At 37.0% G+C, this 21,557-nt stretch overlaps 2 protein-coding genes across 3 annotated transcripts; one reads left to right on the top strand and one right to left on the bottom strand.

The window, feature by feature from the left end:
* Positions 1-819: 819 nt before the first annotated feature.
* hemgn (hemogen) lies at positions 820-16,477 on the top strand. 2 transcript variants are annotated; one of them, XM_056265153.1, is made up of 5 exons: positions 820-995; positions 1,472-1,562; positions 1,719-1,756; positions 15,908-16,186; positions 16,311-16,477. In XM_056265153.1, exons 1-5 carry the CDS (start codon positions 938-940, stop codon positions 16,433-16,435), a joined length of 591 nt encoding a protein of 196 aa, XP_056121128.1. In that variant the 5' UTR covers positions 820-937; the 3' UTR covers positions 16,436-16,477. The 2 variants fall into 2 exon arrangements, with proteins under 2 accessions (XP_056121128.1, XP_056121129.1); XM_056265154.1 differs by having other exon boundaries at positions 822-995; positions 1,472-1,550.
* A 908-nt stretch (positions 16,478-17,385) lies between these two features.
* trmo (tRNA methyltransferase O) lies at positions 17,386-21,453 on the bottom strand. The gene is made up of 6 exons (XM_056265148.1): positions 21,295-21,453; positions 21,053-21,207; positions 20,613-20,787; positions 19,407-19,564; positions 17,780-18,310; positions 17,386-17,700 (listed from the first exon to the last, which is right to left on the bottom strand). The coding sequence occupies exons 1-6, from the start codon at positions 21,381-21,383 to the stop codon at positions 17,468-17,470; spliced, it is 1,341 nt and encodes a 446-aa protein (XP_056121123.1). The 5' UTR covers positions 21,384-21,453; the 3' UTR covers positions 17,386-17,467.
* Between the last annotated feature and the right edge of the window lie 104 nt (positions 21,454-21,557).

The following is a 21,557-nucleotide window of genomic DNA, read 5'->3' on the forward strand; positions in this document are numbered from 1 at the left end:
TGGAAATACAGAAATGCCTTTAATGTCAGCATGGTTTTTTTCTCTTTCAAAATTGATTTATTGTGGGTGGGTTTTCTTTTTTAAACGTCTTCAAAATACAATACTAAGAATTAGAGAGTCAGTGTGTGGATTCATTAGCCATATAGGCTACCTTTTTATCATTTAAATAATTAAATTCTTGTAATCTCCTAAAACATCCTGTTTTATGAGATCCATGACTTTTGTTCACCAAACAATAAACAAAGGAATAGAAGACATGAAAACTGATATGTAGAAGGTTAGGTTAAGAGAACGTTCTCAAAACCTAAACTGAAGGCTACAGAAAACTTGTCTGACTATAGCAAATAGAGAATGTTAGGATGTATATATTCGGGGAACTTTCCCAAAATGTTCCAAAAATTGTTAGCTGGGATACAGTGTCTGAAGCACCTGGCGTCCGTCTTGGACTTTAGTGTCTTTAGTGAAAAACCTTGCTCAACTCCTGTGATATAAAGTTACTTACAAGTTGTCTCTTCAAGATAGATCTTCACAGTATACAATTCTTTGTCTAAGTCAATCTACTTTATATTCATTTAAACCTATAAATGAATTTTTATTAGTTTTGGCCTATATTGATCATTTAGCTACATGTTAGTTTGTCTATGACCCTTGACCAAGTCAAGAATAGCGGTCATCTCTCATGACGACAGGCAAACAGTCACAAAAGTGCACAGGCAGCCAGCATCATGACCTCCTTTTTTTACTTTCTTCTGTGAGTATTGTGCCAAGTCCTCCACCTTTGCAAATAAGATAAGAGCACAACTGCAAGAACTCTCCCAGCACTACGGTAATGTTTAACCAGATAATTATTCTCTTAGCGGCAGGAAGAGTAAATGCGCACATATTTTTTTCAGCCCTGTCATTTCAATACTTCATATTCATGTGACAGGACAACAAAATGGAAGAGATGTTGGAGAAAGAGATTCTGCTGTCAGAAGTAAAAGATTCCGATGAAGGTATGCCTTTTGTATCAAAACTTCAAAATTAATCACTTTTAAGAACAGCTTGATGCCCTGAATTTGTTCATTATCAATTCATTAAGATTGTATATTAGTGACCGTTTAAGTTTTCAAAAAAACTAAACTAAAATGGTTTAGATGAAACATTCAACATCAAGAACAGAAAACTTTTTGAGTAGCCTATATATGTTCTTAAGGATTGTAAGACTTTTCCCCCTGCGGTTTATAAGATATTTGTGTACTAGTTGTTTATTTTTGTGTTGCAATGAGATATTTGAAATGCTCTGGAACCATAATAATTGCCATGATATACTGATCATATATCAAAGTCTGAAACATGCATTGAGCAGCTCTTTTATACACTCATGACCTGAATTCTGAATACTTTTGGTTGGTGCTATACTGTTACAAAGTAAACTAAAACCTGCAGCAGGCAAAACAGCAAAGGACTGAGTGATTTGTTTGTTTGGTAGGTGGAATTCGGCTGCGACTGAGAGACAGAGACCTGTTGAAGAAACGAAAAGCCGAGGCAGAGGAAAAGGCAACCAACCAGTGGGTTTATGGGTAAAGATAGTGTTGAATGAGGCCAATAAAAGCACTGGGAAAGGCTATTGTGCACTGATTATTACTTTTTCAATTCAACTCACATTGTGATACTGTGATGCAGATCCACAAATTTGGAAATTTCGCTCAAATAATGTCTCCTCACATTGACTGCAGGGCACAAAGCCTTAAAAGAGTGAAAAAGAGGACCAGCAGTACACTCTCAGAAATAAAGGTACAGTGAGGGTACAATTAAGTACTTTAAGGTATAAATTTCACAAATGTGCCAGCAAAGGTACAAACATGTATCCAGCTGAGTACCAAAAAGTACCTTTCCAAAGAAAAGGGGTACACAATGAAATATGCATGGTGAAAGGTACATATAGGTACCCTTTGAAAAGGTACATTGTCATATAAAGTAATAGTTAAGGTACAACATTCACAAATGTACCATCAAAGGTCCTATCTTGTTCCCATGGGTACCAAGAAGTACCTTTCTGGTACACATCATGTAAGGCACAAAAAAGTACCTTATTCAAGTCAAAGGGTACACTTCCTGTGGGGTACTAAGAAGTATACTTTTCAAGTGACAGGGTACACAATCCTCTGGGGTAGCAGCTTGTGCCTTTTCTAAGACTGATACCCTTTGTCATAATTTGTAAACAAGTCTGCCGAAGAGAAACGGGTATTTCTCTCTCCCCCACCTCTGCCTGCTGCGCTGTGGCCGTGTGTGTGTGTGACGATCGGCCAACTTGTGGAGTTTAACTCCGAAAAGACAGTTAACCACAGGTTCCCGTTTATCTGGACATGTGTTGTGATATTTAAACAAACGAACCGTCCACGGCGAAATAAAAGCCTCGTATTTACGAGAACGGTCTGAGAGACCTCCAGCTCACAGCGCCAGCGGGGTCTCTGAGCAGGACTGGCCGAGCGACGAGCTAGCGGCCGGGGCAGGCGCCTGCTGGCTGTCGCCTCACTTCATGGAGCTTCTCAACTCCGAAAACTTTGAGGCAAATAGTCAATTCGGCATCAATTTTCACAAGACTGCCTATATTCTAAATCTAAACAGGTAATTTCTCGCCTAAAACGTTCTCATAAGTGAATTTAGTGATGAATAAGGGCGGATTCACATATGATATAGCGCCTAAAAACGCGTAGCAAAAGCTAGGCGCTTATTGAGGCGCGCCGCGTTCTCAATTTTTCCAAAGCGCTAGGGCGGCTGGGCTCCTTTATTGTGTACATTATATTGCACATACATGTTCACATTTAAATGTGAATGTATAAGGTTGACGATTGGCCGAATACCATAAGAAATAATGGCTGTGCACTCCTCGGCACAGTGATAGTCTTTGGCTAAACACTTCAGTACATGCAGGTGTGCTTGTGTTTTTGATAACTACTTTGAAAAAATTAAACATTTATAATGTAAATAAAAAAATAAATAACACATTATATATTTCTTTATGTGAGTTAATGCTGCATGAGTAAACATATCTGCAATATATTACACATGGAGTACCATATCTGATCACATATACATCTATATTATGAAGTGTAGGCCTATTACTGAATATAAAATTACATACATTATGATATATTAGTAAATATAGTGTCTCACATTTTAAATATATGAAAAGTGGCAAATCCTTAATATTATTCAATATAGCCTATTGTAATATATTAACACAATATTCTGTATATTTTCAAATATTAAACCATTTAATATATGTATCACTCATATATAGGGAAATATATTTTCTTTTCCCAGACAGTAAAATGTGATTTTGTAACATCATGATTTTTTTTAAACATACTCACTTCATTAAAGTTTTTAGTCTAACCATTTTTTTTATTATTTGCCTTGATTTCATTATTAGACCTACTAGCAACGTTAGGTCAGATTCACTGTATGTAACTTACAATTCTTAGTTTCATTCATGGTGGTAACATGAAAAATTAGCCATAATCTAGTGGAAAATTGCTGCAATCTCCTGCTGGACAACTAACACTTAATAACATAAAATTTCAACAAAAGCCACTAGATTTCACAATAGCCTGGCTACAATCAGACATAATTTCAATTTATTTATTTTAGTCTAGCTATAGTAAGTGTGCGCTTAGTAATCAAGTGTCATGCCATTTAAATCAATGGAACTTTTCATGTAAGCAAACGTCAAGAATTTGTAACCTTTGTCCAATTTCGATCTTTTCACAGCTCCCTGAAAACTATAAACAAAACGGACAACATCTGCTATTCTTACTTTTGGAAGATAAATTAATGACTGAGAGAAAACAAACTGTTCACAGACTATTTTAAGAATGAATCACTGATCTATATAATGTCATTCTAGATCAGTGGAATGAATGGGGATCGTAGAGGGCGGCGGCGCGACCAGAATATTCCGGAATCTTCCGGTCTCAGCCGCCATTTTGTGAAATAGGCCTATTATGACTGGCTGTTTTTTCGCGCCGGCGGTATTCGCGTTCTAGGTCAGTGGTCACGGCTCTTTCTTTCACTCGGATTGGCGGCAGTCGCTGGAGCCTGCAGGACGCTTGACAGCTCAACAATGGCCTTGCCAACTTTATCCTCAGATGAGCTGATCCAAACATTGATAGAAGGTGGATTAACTATGACAGAAGGAGAAGCGCAGAAATTCAGAGGTGAGTAATACTGTCGCTAGCTAATAACGTGCATTTGAAAGTGACACTTTAAGCTGATTAAAGTTGGCTGATCAGCATTTGCTAACGTAACGCTAGCGCCCGTTAGCTACAGTTAGATCAAGCTAACATTATATCGGGACTTATTTGTAAGTTACCACTAACGTTCGTTACATGTAGCTAGTTGTAAAGAAGAAAGCATAACGTTAATGTTAGCTGACCTTAGCTAACGTTTGCCAGTAAATTCAGCTGGCTGGCTAGCTAACGTTACCTTAAAGTTGGCTACAGCTATCGTTTCCCTCATACAGCCAACGTACTCAACTGAAAAGTTGAGTTAAAGTTAAGTTGATGCCCAAATAGTGCTGCAGCTATGTAGATAATCAAGTATGTAAGTGTTTAGTGTACGGGTATTATATATTTATAAGTTGAAGATGTTGGATGATGTTCGATTCCATTTTGTGCACGTGGAACTGTGTAACACAGTTTAACGTTAGAAGATGGTGGCGTCTATGTTGTGTACGTTAGAATTCCCGGGTCTTCTCTACGCAGTGTTTCTCAAGCTTTTTTCAAAATTGTACCCCTTTTGAATTGCTTTTTTAAGCCAAATACCCCCTAACCAGTGCAAAATATTTTTGGTATAATTTTTTTTTTTTTTAATATAAAGCTTTTTTTTAACTAGCAGATATCACCATGAAACTTTACCAGTTGATTAACGTTACAAGATGAAAAAAAAAATGTTTCACATGTTTTCTGTAATTTAATGTTTAAATATACAAATGAGGCATTATCTAATTAAATATGCACTAAGGGGTGGAACGGTACATGTATTCGTACCGAACCGAAACGGTACGGGCGTCACGGTTCGGTGCACGAATTTACACTGAGAATACACGGTATAAAAATAAATAAAACTCAAGTGAAAATTAATTAATGTAATGCGGAACTACTGTTAGATACGCGGGTTCTTTAGGGACACATAATCTGTACCATCGGCTTAGCTCTGAACGCGCGTTCACTTCAAACGTTGGCTTTATACGCGCGTCCTATTCGCTTTGGACTAGCGTCGAACTAGACGCGATAGACGCGAATTTAACGCTCTATTCGGGTTTGGTGTGACCGCATAATGAACAGGCTGCGATGTCAAGATTGCAATGCTGGAGTGTGTGTGTTTGTGTGTGTGAGAGAGAGGCGCGGCCGCGATTGAACAGTGGAAACATAAAAAACATACTCCGTCATTTTGTTCATACAGATCATTAAACCTGCAAAGTGTTTACTTATATGTGTGTACACTCGCAATAAAACACAACATTGTGCTTTTGTCACACTGTAATCTCTTGTCAAACTGTAACCTACAACTGTCACCAAACCAAAATCTCTCTCTCTCTCTCTCTCTCTCTCTCTCTCTCTCTCTCTCTCTCTCTCTCTCTCTCTCTCTCTCTCTCTCTCTCTCTCTCTCTCTCTCTCTCACACACACACACACTGTTTTAAAAGCAAAACATATTTATCCAACTACATTTCAAAACAGTCTGTGGGTCCCATCTTTTAGACATTCATCATATCGCATTGGTTTTCATTTCTTGTCCCCGGAGCACTAATCTCACACATTCTACATTGATTAAAAAAGAAAATCTAATGCGTTTTTAATGGTAATATTATTTTATACAGAAATCAATTATTTATAATTCAGATGAGAATAATGTTACATTGTTAATTAATAATGTTAATTAAAATTAAGGAAAACAAATATATTGATCTGAAATATAGCAAATTAATTTTAAATTAATTCAGGTACAATTACCAAACATATCGCAAGGTCTTTTTGTCTTTTTATTAATTTAATTAATAAACGAATTATATAAAACTATTGTCAGTGCACTACAAATAAACTGGTTCTATGCCTTTATTAATAAAACTTATTTAAAAAATACAATGCCTTCTGCATTTTTGTTTTGCTTTTCCCTCCATTGTACCGAAATCGTACCGAACCGTGATCCCTGAACCGAGGTATGAACCGAACCGTGACTTCTGTGTACCGTTCCACCCTATATAAACCTATATAGAACCTATATAAGGCCAGGTTCAAAATTATTTTTTCATTGTGTTCACATATTAGATGGGGAAAACATTACAGGATATCTACTTTTTGTTATCCCTGTAAATCAGAATATAGCCTACTGCCAATAGCCTTAAAAATTTTCCCCATGTTTTTTGGAATAAAATGTTATATAAACCAGGCTAGGAATAATATATTTACAAATCCCTTTGTTAATGTCTTTATAATATAACTAGGTACAAGACTGGAAGGTTTGGTGTATACAGGTGCTACTGAAGTGGAGGTTTCTATTTTCGTTTTAAACCAAAACATTTAAATGCTACATTTCAAATGTAGAATCCATCACTTAGGCTAATTCATTCATTATTATAGTATAATTATTGTAGGAATTATGCATGACATATTTTTAAATTAGTTTTTTTTTGTAAAAAAATCACATACTCCAAAGTATCCCTAGGGGTACACATACCCTTATTTGAGAAACACTGCTCTACTGTACAAATGGAATCTGTGGGAATTTCTGAAATGTGGACAACCAGTTACTGTGTATATACCCATAATGCATGAGTAATGATCAAATTCAATGTGCTATTTATTCCGTAGAAAATGAAGTGGATGGAGAGACGGTACACCTGGGCTTAACTGACTCAATGCTAGACCATCTATTCAAAGGCTCGTTCAAAAAGCAGGCCAAGTTCCTTCAAATAGTACGACAGATGCAAGAGCCTGGACACGGAGAGGCCTGTCCCACTCAAAGCAACACACAACCCAACATAGGTAGAGGCTGTCCCGTAACGGCTACTCACAGCACAGGTAGCCCTAGGTCTCCCACCATTCCTTCCACCTTGTTATCAATTATTTAAACAAATTATTTATTCTTACAGAGGAGATGGACACAGAGGAGATGCACACAATTACATTTCAAGTGCTAGATGTTGATGCTGCTATGAGGCAAGTGTTGAGTTTCATTCAACTGTAACACTGCAACACCAACTCCCTTTTATTAAGCTCTCATACTTACCTGTTTTAAAGAAATCGAAACAAATCGTTGTACTTTACGGTGGCCGTGAGGGGTCACATGTGAGTGTGACCCCTCTCGGCTACCATAGTACTTACTATAACGAACTTACAGACGTAAATTGTCTATTTTTTCTTGTAGAACTAGTTCTCAGTCCGTTGGGAGACTGCCTGATGTTTATGTCCTCCCATCATTCCCTAAAGAGCTTCAAGCAAAGCTGGATGCTAAAGAGGAGGTCCAGAGAGTTCCACAATATAGGCACAAAATAATAAGAGTATTGCATGAGACTGTTGCCATGTATACTATGTAAGTACTACTGGCTGAATTCTTTGTCCCGTGTGTGTGTTGTGTCTTGTCTTTTGATCACCGATCCAATCCAGATGCTATATCTGTCACTAATCATCGTCTTAGGTAGATAAGCTATTGTTTATTCTTAATAAACATTTTTACCACAGCTAGCGAGCCATGATTTAAAGCTGCACATTTTAAGGTCATAACATAATTTGTCAGTTTTTATGGGAAGTGGGGAGCTGCATACAAATCTCCTACCATAATGCATAGCGATATGCAGTACCTCCCTGCGACCACACCTTTAGATGTAATGTGCACTCACTTGGAGCTTCCAAGGTTCTGGTGCAGGTTAGACAGCTGTCCCTGTATATAGCTTGTAATTATGATTGGCGACAGGTTAAGTGTCGATTCTGCATTTACTTTTACTTGTTTCTGTTCTATGGTAGGTATCCCACTCACGCAGAATATGTCAAGGTAGCCCAGGCATTAATCCGGAAATACCCATTCCTGAAGGATGTTACAGGAAATGGCTATGTAAGTAGCTTTGCTTAATTTACTCCATGATAAATATTAAACCATGTGAATGAGCCCTGATAGTCATTATTGTCTAGCTAGCTTTGTTGTAGTCCTATCCTTCATCCTAATAGGTGAGTATTAAGTCTCAGAAGTGACAATGGAAGCATCCATATGCCAATCGACCGTTTCACAGTTTATAGGAGCAATGTGACCACTCACCTGCAGCAGGTCACTGAATGAAAGCACAAATGTTGAAAAGAATGATACTTTGAAACTAAACCGCCAGTAGGAGGCGGCAGGCGGCCGTCTTAATGAGCGAGTTATTGAGTCATTCATTTAAACGATTTGTTCAAAAACGGCTGATTGATTCAGAATGAGGCGGTTTAATAATGGGTAATTGAATCTTTGACTGGAGCGATTCGGTCAAAACCCTAATCATTCAGTAATGAATCATGGATGAGTGTTGCTGTGAGATGCGCTGTGGTTCTGTTGTTTGGAACTATTTTCGCTGCTGAAACAGAACAAAAACAGTCATTGCATCTAAAAATGTAAGTAACTTAATTTAAACTTTTTGTTTATTGAACTGTTATGAAATCAATATCTCGGTTTCAATCGTGATGTCATTCTGGAAAACAGCACTCTGGTCATGTGTAGCCTTTATTGTTTCTTAACTATAATGTTATAAATAACTGCGCGAGCCTCAACAGCGCAACTTTGTAACCGTCCGTACATTACCATGATGGGAGTTCCGTGTCTTTATTACACTCAACACATTATAATGATTTATCTGTCATCCACCCTCAATTGAATTGAATGTTGTTATTACTCGGCTCGCTCGACCCGCGGTGTATGATCCGTGCAGCACTATCGGCAAACTATACGGTTTGACCCAAGCGGGAACCGCAACAGAACCGTCACGGTGGAAAAAGTGTATATGAGCACGTGACTGTCTGTCCGAGTTGTGTAGAGAGGCGGAGGCGGCACGAAATTTGATGGAGGTGGCCACCTCATAATTGTCTATGCAGGAAAAACCCTGTAGTGGAACTGGTGAATATAGCCTATAGGCTACTGTAGATGGACACACATTTGTGCCTTGATTCCGTGACCTGCTGCAGGTGAGTGGTAATATTGCACATATAAACTGTGAAACAGTCGTTTGGCGTATGGACTCTTCCATTGTTGTAACTGCTGAAACCTAATACACATGTATAAGGACGAAGCATGGGACTAGCTTTGTTCATCCAAAGTGAGTGGTTTTGTTGAGTAATTTTGATTTTTTTGTTGAAATAAGCATACCTGGCACATGTCGCTGAAACGGAAATTCAAGACCGAACGTGCTCCGCTTGTCCAAAATGAAGAAGTGAAACTGATCAAAGAGAAGTTTGCCCATGGAACGAAGTCCAAGCTACCTGACGCTGAGATTCCAAACACCTGTCTGAGAACCAAGCCACGATCAGTGAGTTGGGTGTAAACAATTTTTGTTGTTTGATTGTCAAATTTCAATTTAAGGGGGGGGCAGTTGATTAGTCACATGTGCACACACAAGCCGTGGTTGGGGTCGTATCCTTACCTAATCTCTTGTCTCAGCTCAAATCTGTCCCACACTCCCCTGGCCTGATCCTTTTTTTATTTTTCTGTTCGTTACTATTTTTGTCAATAGGAACTTGATATTCTTGGTGAAGATGCATCTTCAATTGCTGGTCATGTTAAAATTCTACAAACACAATACAGCAAGGCGCAGCCAGACACTGCGATTGTACGCAACCTAATGCAGAGAACCTTTGCATGGAGGCAAAAGGAGATCGCCGAAGGAATGAGTGTTGAGGACACTGTGAAGAAATATCCCTTCTTAAAGACACCCTCAGGAGTAAGTGTTAAAAGTTAGATGTACCCTAGAACAACATCGAGCTGAACAACTAGACCTTTATCAAAACATGTAAATAAATATGGCTTTCTAGACTATACTAGCACCGTTTAAACAAACCATGTTTATAAAATCTTCACTTACTAAAATTGGCAGCATCACCCATAGGTTCAGGAAGTGAGTCTGGCCCCACCCCCTTCAACTGTTTGTAACTTTCGTAGAAGTACTTCCTGAACCTTGGTGATGCTGCCAAGTTTAGGAACTTAAGATTTTGTAAACATGGTTTGTTTAAACAGCTAGTATAGTCTAGAACTATACTCCACTTTGCATTGTTACAACTCCCCATAGCGTGTTAAAATACTCTGTAATCCCCTTTCTCTCATGGTCAGGTGCTTAATTGTCTGTCTTTGTCTTTCTGCAGCTGTTGGATGAGGTGGGTCGTATCCACTCCACAGTGAGCATTAGCTTCACTGATAGCTTTAACCAGATTGTTCCCAAAGTGCTTGCCCTGGCTCAAGGAAAATCTCCACTAGCCAAACAGTACTTGGAGGCCAGAGAAGAAGCGCTCACCGAGGATCTACCAGGTACTTACAAAAAGCTTATTATGAGTGTACTCACACAAATCATTTATAATGATCATAATCATAATATTAATTTCCTTCAGGATGAATAAAGTATTGATTTTTCTTGATTCTCTTCTAGGAATGGACTTCAGAGCGGCGCTCATCCTCCTGCCAATTATTTTTAAAGAGAGTGTGGATCATCACATTATGATAGGACAGGTATGCATCTCTAGCACTCTAGTGTTTTTATTTTAATTTTATTTTGACTATCTCTCTTTTTTTGACCAAACATGTGTTTGCATCCCTGTCTGCTTTGCTGTATTCTTCAGAGTGAACCCAACACACCATACCCAATTGTCCAGGTGACCCAAGAAGACTGGAAGTCCACATTTGGGGGACAAAGCTCCTGTTCCCTGAAGGTAGACAGAGTCGAGGTGTGTGAAGGCATGAAGGTAGAGGAAGCAACGATCTCATCGTTTTATTCATATTTTGTTTTCAATCTTGAATACCAACCCAAAATCAAGAACACTCTGACCTTCCTCCAGCGATGTATTGCGAAAATTAATGTGAAGGGAGACCGGCCTCTGCCGACGACTGTAACTAGAGTAATAAACCTCCTCTTCTAAATGCCTCGTTTACGCCCTCGTGTACACCAGTGCCCTAAGTGCCAAAGAAAAACTTTCACTCTCATGAAGTTGGTCCAACATGTGGGACTAACTCATGCCCATGAGGCAGGCTTCTCGATCACATGTGGACTCAATGACTGCCAATCCACTTTTTCCAGTTACCCATCTTTCAGATGTCATGTTTATAGAAAACATAGAGCTTGCATTTTACCTACTGTTGATCCTGCTAGTGAGGAGCCTGCTAGTGAAAACCCTGCTTCTGAAGATTAACTTGAGCGTGTTATGTGTGATAATGATGCAGATGTCCAACCCCCCCCCCCTTGTATGGATACAATTTTATATAACTTTAAAAATAATCTTTGTAGCTTCATCCTAAAATGCAGGGAAAAAAACAATTTACCAGAATCTGTTCAGCAAGAAATACTTAGTGATGTAAACTTTCTATTTAGTTTTTTTAAGGAGAATTACGATGAATTTTTATCTTATCATCTTAAAGAAAATGGTTTTGATGTCAAAGGATGTCCTGAACTTCAGCAGGTTTTACAGTCCAATGATTTTTTTGAGGAAGCATCAAAAGAGTTCTCTTCTCAGTTCAAATTGAAAGAATACTGCAAGTCGATGTTAGACTTGACTGAACCAGTTCAATACACTTTAAGAGGGTCTACAGGACATAAAATAGGTTGCTTCTCCTATGTTCCTGTTTCTGATGTTTTAAAAAAATATTGTTCCCATGAGGATGTATGGGATGACATGGTCTCTGTAAATATTGAAGATGAACTGGTCTTAACTGACTTTTGTGATGGATTGTACTATAAAGAGCATCCTTTCTTTAGAGAATATCCAAATGCATTACGACTGCATTTTTATGAGGATGAATTTGAGGTAGTTAATCCTTTGGGTTCAAAGAGAACAAAACACAAACTGTGCGCCTTCTACTACACTGTAGGTAATGTACATGGAAGGTACAGGTCTCAAGTGAAGCATATTCATTTAGCATTACTGGTGCGCTATTCCTTTTTAAAGGAGTGTGGCTTAGATGTTATCCTAAAGCCACTGCTAGATGATCTTAAAGTGCTCTCAACAGATGGGTTTACCCTCACTGTTGGTGGGGTTGAGCAGAATGTCCATGCAGCCCTAGCTACCATTTCAGGTGATAACCTTTCAGCTCACATGATTGGAGGATTCAGTATGTCATTTAACTCAGGAAGAGTTTGTAGACATTGTATGGGAACATATACAGATATAAAAGAGAAATTTCAGGAAGATAGTTATGTTTTAAGAACATCTGACGTTCACCGGTATCACCTGGAATGTATCCAGCAAAATCCTGACAGTAGAGTAACATATGGGGTACAGTGTAGTTGTCCATTTAATGTGCTTCCTTATTTTGATGTTACTAAGTCCTTACCTCCAGACATAATGCATGACATGTTAGAGGGTGTCATACCTTTAGTTTTGAAACTTGTCCTGTGCCAAGCTCATAAAGAGAAACATATTAGCATACCAGAGGTAAACGAAGAGCTACAGAGAATGACAATAGGTCAAAATGATAGAGCAAATAAGCCGGTACAGTTGTCTGAAAGACTACTACAAAAAGGAGGCATTGTGGGCTCAGCATCTCAGAAATGGTGCCTTTTTAGACTTGTTCCTTTTTTGATCGCACATCGTATACCTCCTGAGTGTCAATATTGGCGTGTGTACCTGTTGTGCAGAGAAATTGTAGATATTGTTCTAGCTCCAACGGTGAGAAGAGAGAACCTTCCTCTTTTAGATGTACTTGTGCAAGAATTTTTGACAGAGTTGAAAGCTGTATTTGGAAATGTTATTACACCGAAGTGCCATTATTTAATTCATTATTCTAGATTAATGTCAATGTTTGGGCCTCTTCGTTCTCTCTGGTGCATGAGGTTTGAAGGCAAACACCAATATTTTAAGAATATTGCAAGTAATTGTCGTAATTTCATTAATATAGCTTCCACTCTGAGCAACCGTCACCAGTTAAAACAATGCTGGGAGTTTTCTTCAAATAATTTCTTAGATGATTTTGAGAAGGTACCAAGAAGCAGTACTAGCACTCCATTTTGTTCCTTACCACGTACTCTCCAGTGTGCTCTAAAGCAATATTTTACTGATGTTTCTTTTAGTGAAGATAAAGTAATTCAACGTGTTTCAGAAGTAACCATTAACAATGTCAAGTATGCCACACAAGATGTTTTTGTTTTGGATGTGTTGCATGGTGAGAGAATTCCTCTTTTTTTCCAAGTGAAATACATTTTTAATGTGGACACTACGTGGGTTCTTTGTGGAAAACTGATATTTCCGAAGTATTTTAGCCAGCACTTTTTTGCTTATTCAGTCAAATTTGACCAGGAATGGACTGTGATTCAGCCTGGGGCAGAGCTAGATTTTAATGCCCTTGATATGTATACAGTTGATGGTGATATCTTTGTGGCAATGAAATACTGTGTGTAAGAATAGATTAAAAGAATTTGGAGGGGAAGGATAGAGGTTGATCTGAAACCTACATGCATGTGAGGAGCCTGCTAGTGAAAACCCTGCTTCTGAAGATGAACTTGAGCGTGTTATGTGTGATAATGATGCAGATGTCCACCCCCCCCCCCCCCCGTATGGATACACTTTTATATAACTTTAAAAATTATCTTTGTAGCTTCATCCTAAAATGCAGGGGGAAAAACAATTTACCAGAATCTGTTCAGCAAGAAATACTTATTGATGTAAACTTTCTATTTTGTTTTGTTTTTTAAGGAGAATTACGATGAATTTGTACTTTTATATAACTTTAAAAATAATATTTGGAGCTTCATCCTAAAATGCAGGGAAAAAACAATTTACCAGAATCTGTTCAACAAGAAATACTTATTGATGTAAACTTTCTATTTTGTTTTGTTTTTTAAGGAGAATTACGATGAATTTGTACTTTTATATAACTTTAAAAATAATATTTGGAGCTTCATCCTAAAATGCAGGGGGAAAAACAATTTACCAGAATCTGTTCAGCAAGAAATACTTATTGATGTAAACTTTCTATTTTGTTTTGTTTTTTAAGGAGAATTACGATGAATTTGTACTTTTATATAACTTTAAAAATAATATTTGGAGCTTCATCCTAAAATGCAGGGAAAAAACAATTTACCAGAATCTGTTCAACAAGAAATACTTATTGATGTAAACTTTCTATTTTGTTTTGTTTTTTAAGGAGAATTACGATGAATTTGTACTTTTATATAACTTTAAAAATAATATTTGGAGCTTCATCCTAAAATGCAGGGAAAAAACAATTTACCAGAATCTGTTCAGCAAGAAATACTTATTGATGTAAACTTTCTATTTTGTTTTGTTTTTTAAGGAGAATTACGATGAATTTGTACTTTTATATAACTTTAAAAATAATATTTGGAGCTTCATCCTAAAATGCAGGGAAAAAACAATTTACCAGAATCTGTTCAGCAAGAAATACTTATTGATGTAAACTTTCTATTTTGTTTTGTTTTTTAAGGAGAATTACGATGAATTTGTACTTTTATATAACTTTAAAAATAATATTTGGAGCTTCATCCTAAAATGCAGGGAAAAAACAATTTACCAGAATCTGTTCAGCAAGAAATACTTAGTGATGTAAACTTTGTATTGTTTTTTTTTAAGGAGAATTACAATGAATTTTTATCTTATCTTAAAGAAAATGGTTTTGATGTCAAAGGACTTGATGTTTTACAGTCCAATGATTTTTTTGAGGAAGCATCAAAAGAGTTCTCTTCTCAGTTCAAATTGAAAGAATACTGCAAGTCGATGTTAGACTTGACTGAACCAGTTCAATACACTTTAAGAGGGTCTACAGGACATAAAATAGGTTGCTTCTCCTATGTTCCTGTTTCTGATGTTTTAAAAAAATATTGTTCCCATGAGGATGTATGGGATGACATGGTCTCTGTAAATATTGAAGATCAACTGACTTTTGTGATGGATTGTACTATAAAGAGCATGCAGATGAGGCACTTGTAGATCTGTATTTGTGGCAATGAGATACTGTGTAAGAATAGTAAAAATTACACCTTCAGATTGTACAAATATTTTAGCACTTGTGTTAATTGACTAATCTTTTGATGTTGCCTTTCTCTATAAGCATACAATGACCACTCACAGTAGCTTTTAGTCAGTATAACGCATGATGTAATGTCTCCATTAAAGTTGTTTAAATGTGAAAAAATGTGTTCATTAAAGTATTGCAAACGAAGATTGTGGTGTGCAGTAGTTATTCATTTTCCAGTATTTTAATTTGTACAATTTAACTTTTAAATCATTGATTGTGGGAAAACAAAACATTGCTTTCTTTTGATCTCATTCTTTTCTATTTATCAAGGACATTTTTGCCACTTTATAGGTACAATGGCATCGTCGCTGGGGTGGTACCCCTAACGAGAACAAATTGGTACCATCTAATGGGGTACCTTTTTGTACCAGTGGATTAAGGTACAAATGTATTGCTAAGGTACCAAATTGTCTCTCAAAGGTACAGTATAAAAGGGCACAACTCTGTACCTATGGTAAGGGTACCATTTCTGTACCTCGGGGGTACCACCCCAGCGACGAGCCATTTGTACCCTTGAAGGAACATATTTGTACCTAAAAGGCACAAACTGTAGTGGTACTTCTTTGTACCCATTAATATGGTACAAGTTTGTTCCCCTTGGGGGTACTGCCCCAGCGACGAGCATTTGTACCTTTTTTTTTACTTTTCTGTACCTTTATTTCTGAGAGTGTACCCCAGGAAGGAAAGGTCGACCAAGGAAAGAACAGCCCATAGTTATTCCAGAAGATCTTGGTCTGGCTGAGGAAACAGATCCTTCTCCTGTCACACTTCCCATCACAGTAATACCCACTACAGCAGAGACAGTGCCTATTCAACCAGCTGAGCCACAACCAGAGCTGGTGCCTGTGGAAGCAGCAAGTGAAAAACCTCTCGAGGAGTTTCTGATCGAGGATCTGGGGCCGGATGAGGAGGAAGACATGCCTCAAAGAAGCCTTATCATTGATACAGGTATTTGGGGAAATGGCCCTACATTTTTCAGTAGTGCATGGTCTCCATTAATTACTGGGTTATTCATTTGTAAAATGATATATATTGATTTGTCAATGCAAATGAATGCATGTTGGTTTTTTAGGTGATAGTGAGCAGCCATTTGCTGATGTGCCTGAACAAAGTGAAGTCTCAATGCCAGCATTTCTCCCGCTACCTGGTCCTTCTCAAGCAGACAGCCTAAGCCTATCTGAGAATGTACTTATCTGAGTATCTATTTTCTACAGTAAAATAAAGCATTTTCTATATTTACTTTATCTCAAAGCATTTCAAAACCTGAAACAAGAAAAAGTGTATATTTATTAAAATTGTTCATGTTTCTGTGTATATAAGCCACTCATCAATATACTCTGTCCAAATTATTTCAATTAAAAAATAAAAATATGAAATCTAGTATAGCACTTTTGTGCCCCCTGGTGATTATAAAATAGAACTTTTAATACCAAATAACCAGATATTTTCCTTTAACCTCTATGACAAATAATCAGTTTAGTTTGTTTGTACAACTTACTTACTTTAAAATAAACGGGTTTTATATTTTGTCTTTGTCTACAGCAATTTCTTCATTGGATCCATCATCCATCTATGAGAATCTATTTTATTTGCAACATTTTGTAAACAGTACTTCACTGGACACATATTCAACAAATTCTAAAATGCAACAAACAACACACAAACTATGATTAAAATACAAATTTTATTACGTTGTTAAACTACAAAATTCTAGGACAGTGCAACCCCATACAGTTTCAAACCATTTTTGCTGAGCACAGTATGTTAATCTATAGAAAGTCAATGCTGCGAACCACAAGAATATCTTTAGGTGTTTTGTGAAGGTCTTAAAATTATTATTTTTTAATGACAAGGATGCTGCATCAGTTAGGTTTGAGATTTACTTCACGTCCTGCTGCTATTAGTGCACACACACACACACAAAAAAATACACTTTTTTTATTTTTTTATAATTATACAAATTAAAGGGTAACTAACCTAAACATTTCTGTCATCATTTAATCACCCTCATGCCACTCCAAACATACATGACTGTATTTCTTATGTGAAAAATATTTTGAAGAATGTTGGTAACCAACCAGTTTTGGTGAACACTGACTTTCATTATATGGACAAAAAACATTTCAAAGTTTGAAGGCGAGTAAATGATGACTGATGATGATGACATTTTCATTTGTGGGTGAACTATCCTACAAGTAATTTTCACTGAAAGTGCAAATCTGACAAAACTCACACAATATTTGTGAGTTCTGAACTCTGCACAGGTTTGACTCTCACAACCTCCGCACAACCATCTCCAAACCAGCAGGTGATGTCAGCTGTATCCAGGGTAAAGAAGAACAGGCGGTCTTGACAACGAGTGCGACGATATACTGATCTGGGGTCAGCTGACAGAATGCCGTGGATAGCAGCCACTGCTTCATTTGGTCCTTTCAAGAACTGGAACTTTGGTCTTGTGCTGTCTATTAAATAAGAAATCAATTAGAAAAATGACATTTGCCTTGATTAGAAAAACACTCAGGTATCAGAACGATCTAATACCTGTACTGTCGCAGGGAAGAAACTCTTTGAGCTCTTTATCAGCATTTGCAGTAAATCGCACATTTAGGTTACTGATAGGAGGTGCCCTGACCCAGGCAGCGATAGTACTGTAGTCCTCATGGCCAAATCTGAGACTGGATGAACTTAAAGGGTTTGTACCCGCCGAAGTGCCTTCAGGAGTATCCGTGTTTTTGTCTTGATTCTCAGGGAAAAGTTGTTGCTGTCTGAGATAGTTTTTAACTTCTTCAAGTACATCAGTCACTTCACTGGATCCAGACCTTTCTGAAAAAGAAAAATCTGAAGCAGCGGCTGGACAAAGACTGAGCTCTGAGGAAGGTTCAGATGATGTCTCTAAGGTGTCTGGTTCTTCATCTAGATCCATCGGGTCTGTGAATGATGATGTTTGTTTATATTTACTGTTGGTATCATCTGTTCTTGTTTTGGGAGAATCGTAGTCTGGAATATACGGCTTGATGTCCAGGACAGGTGTTCCAGCGATAATATCAACCCCTGACAAGTGAAGTGTATCCCCTTGAAAATCAAATGATAACTGATTACTTATATTAAATATTGACTATGTCAAACTAGATGCTACACTAGCTGTCCCGTTAAGCGGAAAGTCATTGTTCGTTTTCATTAAAGCTTTGATTGATGATGATAATGGCCTAAAGTGAAAATAAAAAGTCACTGTTATCACTGTTTCCTCTGAAAAATCTTACAATGCAGTACATCTCTACACAATATATTGAATCTATCCAAGTTAATTTAATAATAATAGTAATTATAATACAAACACAACAACCAACTGGTTAGTTAACAGTTGTTGTTAACAAACTAAAACTATTAAAAATAAATTGTCAATTGACAAAGCTGAAATAAAATAAAATATAAATTTGAGGTGAAAAACATAAAACTGAGAAATGTCACCTTGCCAACTAACTTAAATAAAATGTAAATAACATTTAAATAAATAAAAGTACTAAAATGACTAAAAGTGAAATAAAAAGAAATCTAAAAAGAAATAAATGCGAACAAAATTGCTAAAACTTAAACACTGAAAACATAAAAATAAAGCCTATTGCAAAATATTAATAAATACTATAATAGTACATAAATAACACTGCACAGATGACAATCATCTTTTAGAGCAGTGGTTCTCAAGCTTTTTGGCGCCCCTCATTGTTCACAACATTATTTAAAGGCCCAATGACTTTTTCTGTTGTTCTTGATTTACTGGATAAGGATTAAGGATAAGAATTTTTTCACTCAAATTCTTTCTGACAAAATATTTTTTGAGCTAAGCATAACTAGAAAAATGTTTATTCATAAAACGCTCATGGAGTTTTTAGATAATTTATTAATATACACAACTTCTCCAGTTCTAGAAATTACATTTTAAAAATTAGGCGGCCACGGCTCATACAGTATATCTGGACATTGGAAACCCTGGTTCTTCAAGAGGTGAATTAAAATGGGAAATACTTCTTATCATATCACAAGTTATTGATAATTAGTTGTTTTGGCTTCTTTAATGCTTATTTTGTTGTCATTTTGATGCCCCCTTGGAAGTTTGCTAGGTTGAGAACCGCTGTCCTAGAGTTCATTAAGTCCAGTAAAACTGTGGTACCTGTGATTCTTTCTAGCTTTGCCAAGGTCAGTCCCAAAGCATTGGGCCTGTGGGGGCTGCGGGTGGAGTACACCCCCACCCTCTGGCCATTCAGACGGGGCGGCTTTACTTTGGCTTTATAGCTCATTTGCCCATTCTTATGGAAAAGGAAAATGATCCTGAGAATGTGAAAGAAAAAGAGAAAAGAGTTCACACAAATGTGTACTTAACTTTCAATTGTCATTAATTAGGTCTGGCCACTTGTCAGGCCTGTTTAGAAACATTATCAAATGTACTTCTTCTAACGGCTAAACCCATTCACTTTTGATTTTGAATGACCAACATTATCTCCTACAGTGCGTTGCTATTTAAAAAGTGCAGTTCAGTTAAATTATTCTATCTATTGTCCAGACCGTCCAGCTAAGCTCTGAGGATGGTGGTGAACATTATGATTTTGCCACTAGGCTTGCAATGGTATTAGATTTTCATGGAATGGCAACTGTCTCAGAAAATATCATGGTTTCACAGTATACAGTATTACACTATAATTGTTATTATTATAAAAGCTACATACATCATAACAGTAACACGTACGCTTAAGAACGTTGTTTGGCTGAACATTATGATTGAAACTTGAAACCATTTTTAATGGAAGTATGTGTACAAAAGTCTGCCTTTTGAAAAATAAATTAAAAAGATATGTACATCTTCCATTTGAACAAAATAAATTAGTTCTAAAAAAGTAATAGTCACATTTACTGTTGTTCTGCTATTTTTTTGTGAGCAAAATCCAGTCATTTCAACAGGAATACTTTTTGTATATAATATAATTTTGAATGAGGAGGAAAGTTTTCCCCACGCTGATTTAGCAACGGGTTGAAGTTGGTCAAGCGGATTTGCCACGGTGACAAACAAAAAGCTGCACATCAACTGTCAAAAGTTTTTTTATGTTGTTTTTTAGACAACATACATGGCAGTATATATATATTTTTAAATACTATTTTGTTACCGAGATCAGATTATTATAGCAGCATGAATTTCTTGATTTCTGTCTGTAATGAAAGTTGGCAAATCTGACAGGTAGTCGAGGAGGAAAGGAGATGATGTGGATGCGCAAATGAAATTCTCTGCCCAGATTTATTTGTCAATATCCTAGATAAGCAATTTTTTAATACCTTAGAATACCATGAAAACCAGTATACCACTGCAAACCTATTTTCTACACACCAGATATGGGAGTATTGTTCCAGTCCAACTAAAGAATGTTCAGGATTATTGAAGACTGATGGGTCAATCTTCAAGCTGGCCCGTGAAGAACTGCATATTGTGGGTTGACGTGGAGTGCCAGTTTTGACTGCAAAACATGAGCTGATATATCCAATAGGTACCGTCTGAATACGCCCTGGGATTTTAAAGACAGACACATATGGTTTAGACATATTTATATGGCATGATGAAAACAAGGTGTGACCACAGCCTCTATAATACTTAGGTTGGTTAACATGGTGGCGAGAACAACATCTGGACCCAAAAAGAGACTCTGACAGCTTTGACATTATCTATGACAGTTTATTCATCCAATTCTGAAAAGGTGCAGCAAATACAAATGTTGCCTACAAAGGTAGACTGCTGTATCAAAAGTGAAAGTGCTGTTAGGTTCATTTTACCTTGTTCTAATAATTGATTAATTCCACCGGGGCTCTGAGATGGGCTTTTGCTCACTGATTGTAATCTGTCATCATGTTTCATACAGTCTGTCAGCATGGACTGAAGAGACGACAACTGCTTCTTATGTGCTCGTATGGATCCATCAATCTGCTGTCTGTTTGATCAACAAACCAATAAAGGAATCACATTTTCAGGATAATCATATCTCATATACGACAATCATGCTGATTTGAGGACCTACCTGAGATTTTTTATCTCTCTTCTCATTATTGATGCCTGCTGTGTCAATTTTCTGACTTGTTCGGCACAACTACACAATGATGGCGGCATTTTAGTGATGCTAACTGTATAACTTATACACTTCAGAAATTATTTGATGTGATGGTAAACTAGTTTGTTTGTTTGTTCCATCAGTTGTTTGCTTCACTGACTGCAACTGCAATACGAACACGTGTTTCGCTATTGAGAAGAAAATGTTGGACGACCAACTACTTTCAAGGAATG

This window comes from Rhinichthys klamathensis, unplaced genomic scaffold, assembly GCF_029890125.1.
Source record: "Rhinichthys klamathensis goyatoka isolate OS25496 unplaced genomic scaffold, OSU_Roscu_1.1 h1tg000229l_1, whole genome shotgun sequence".
NCBI lineage: Eukaryota > Metazoa > Chordata > Actinopteri > Cypriniformes > Leuciscidae > Rhinichthys > Rhinichthys klamathensis.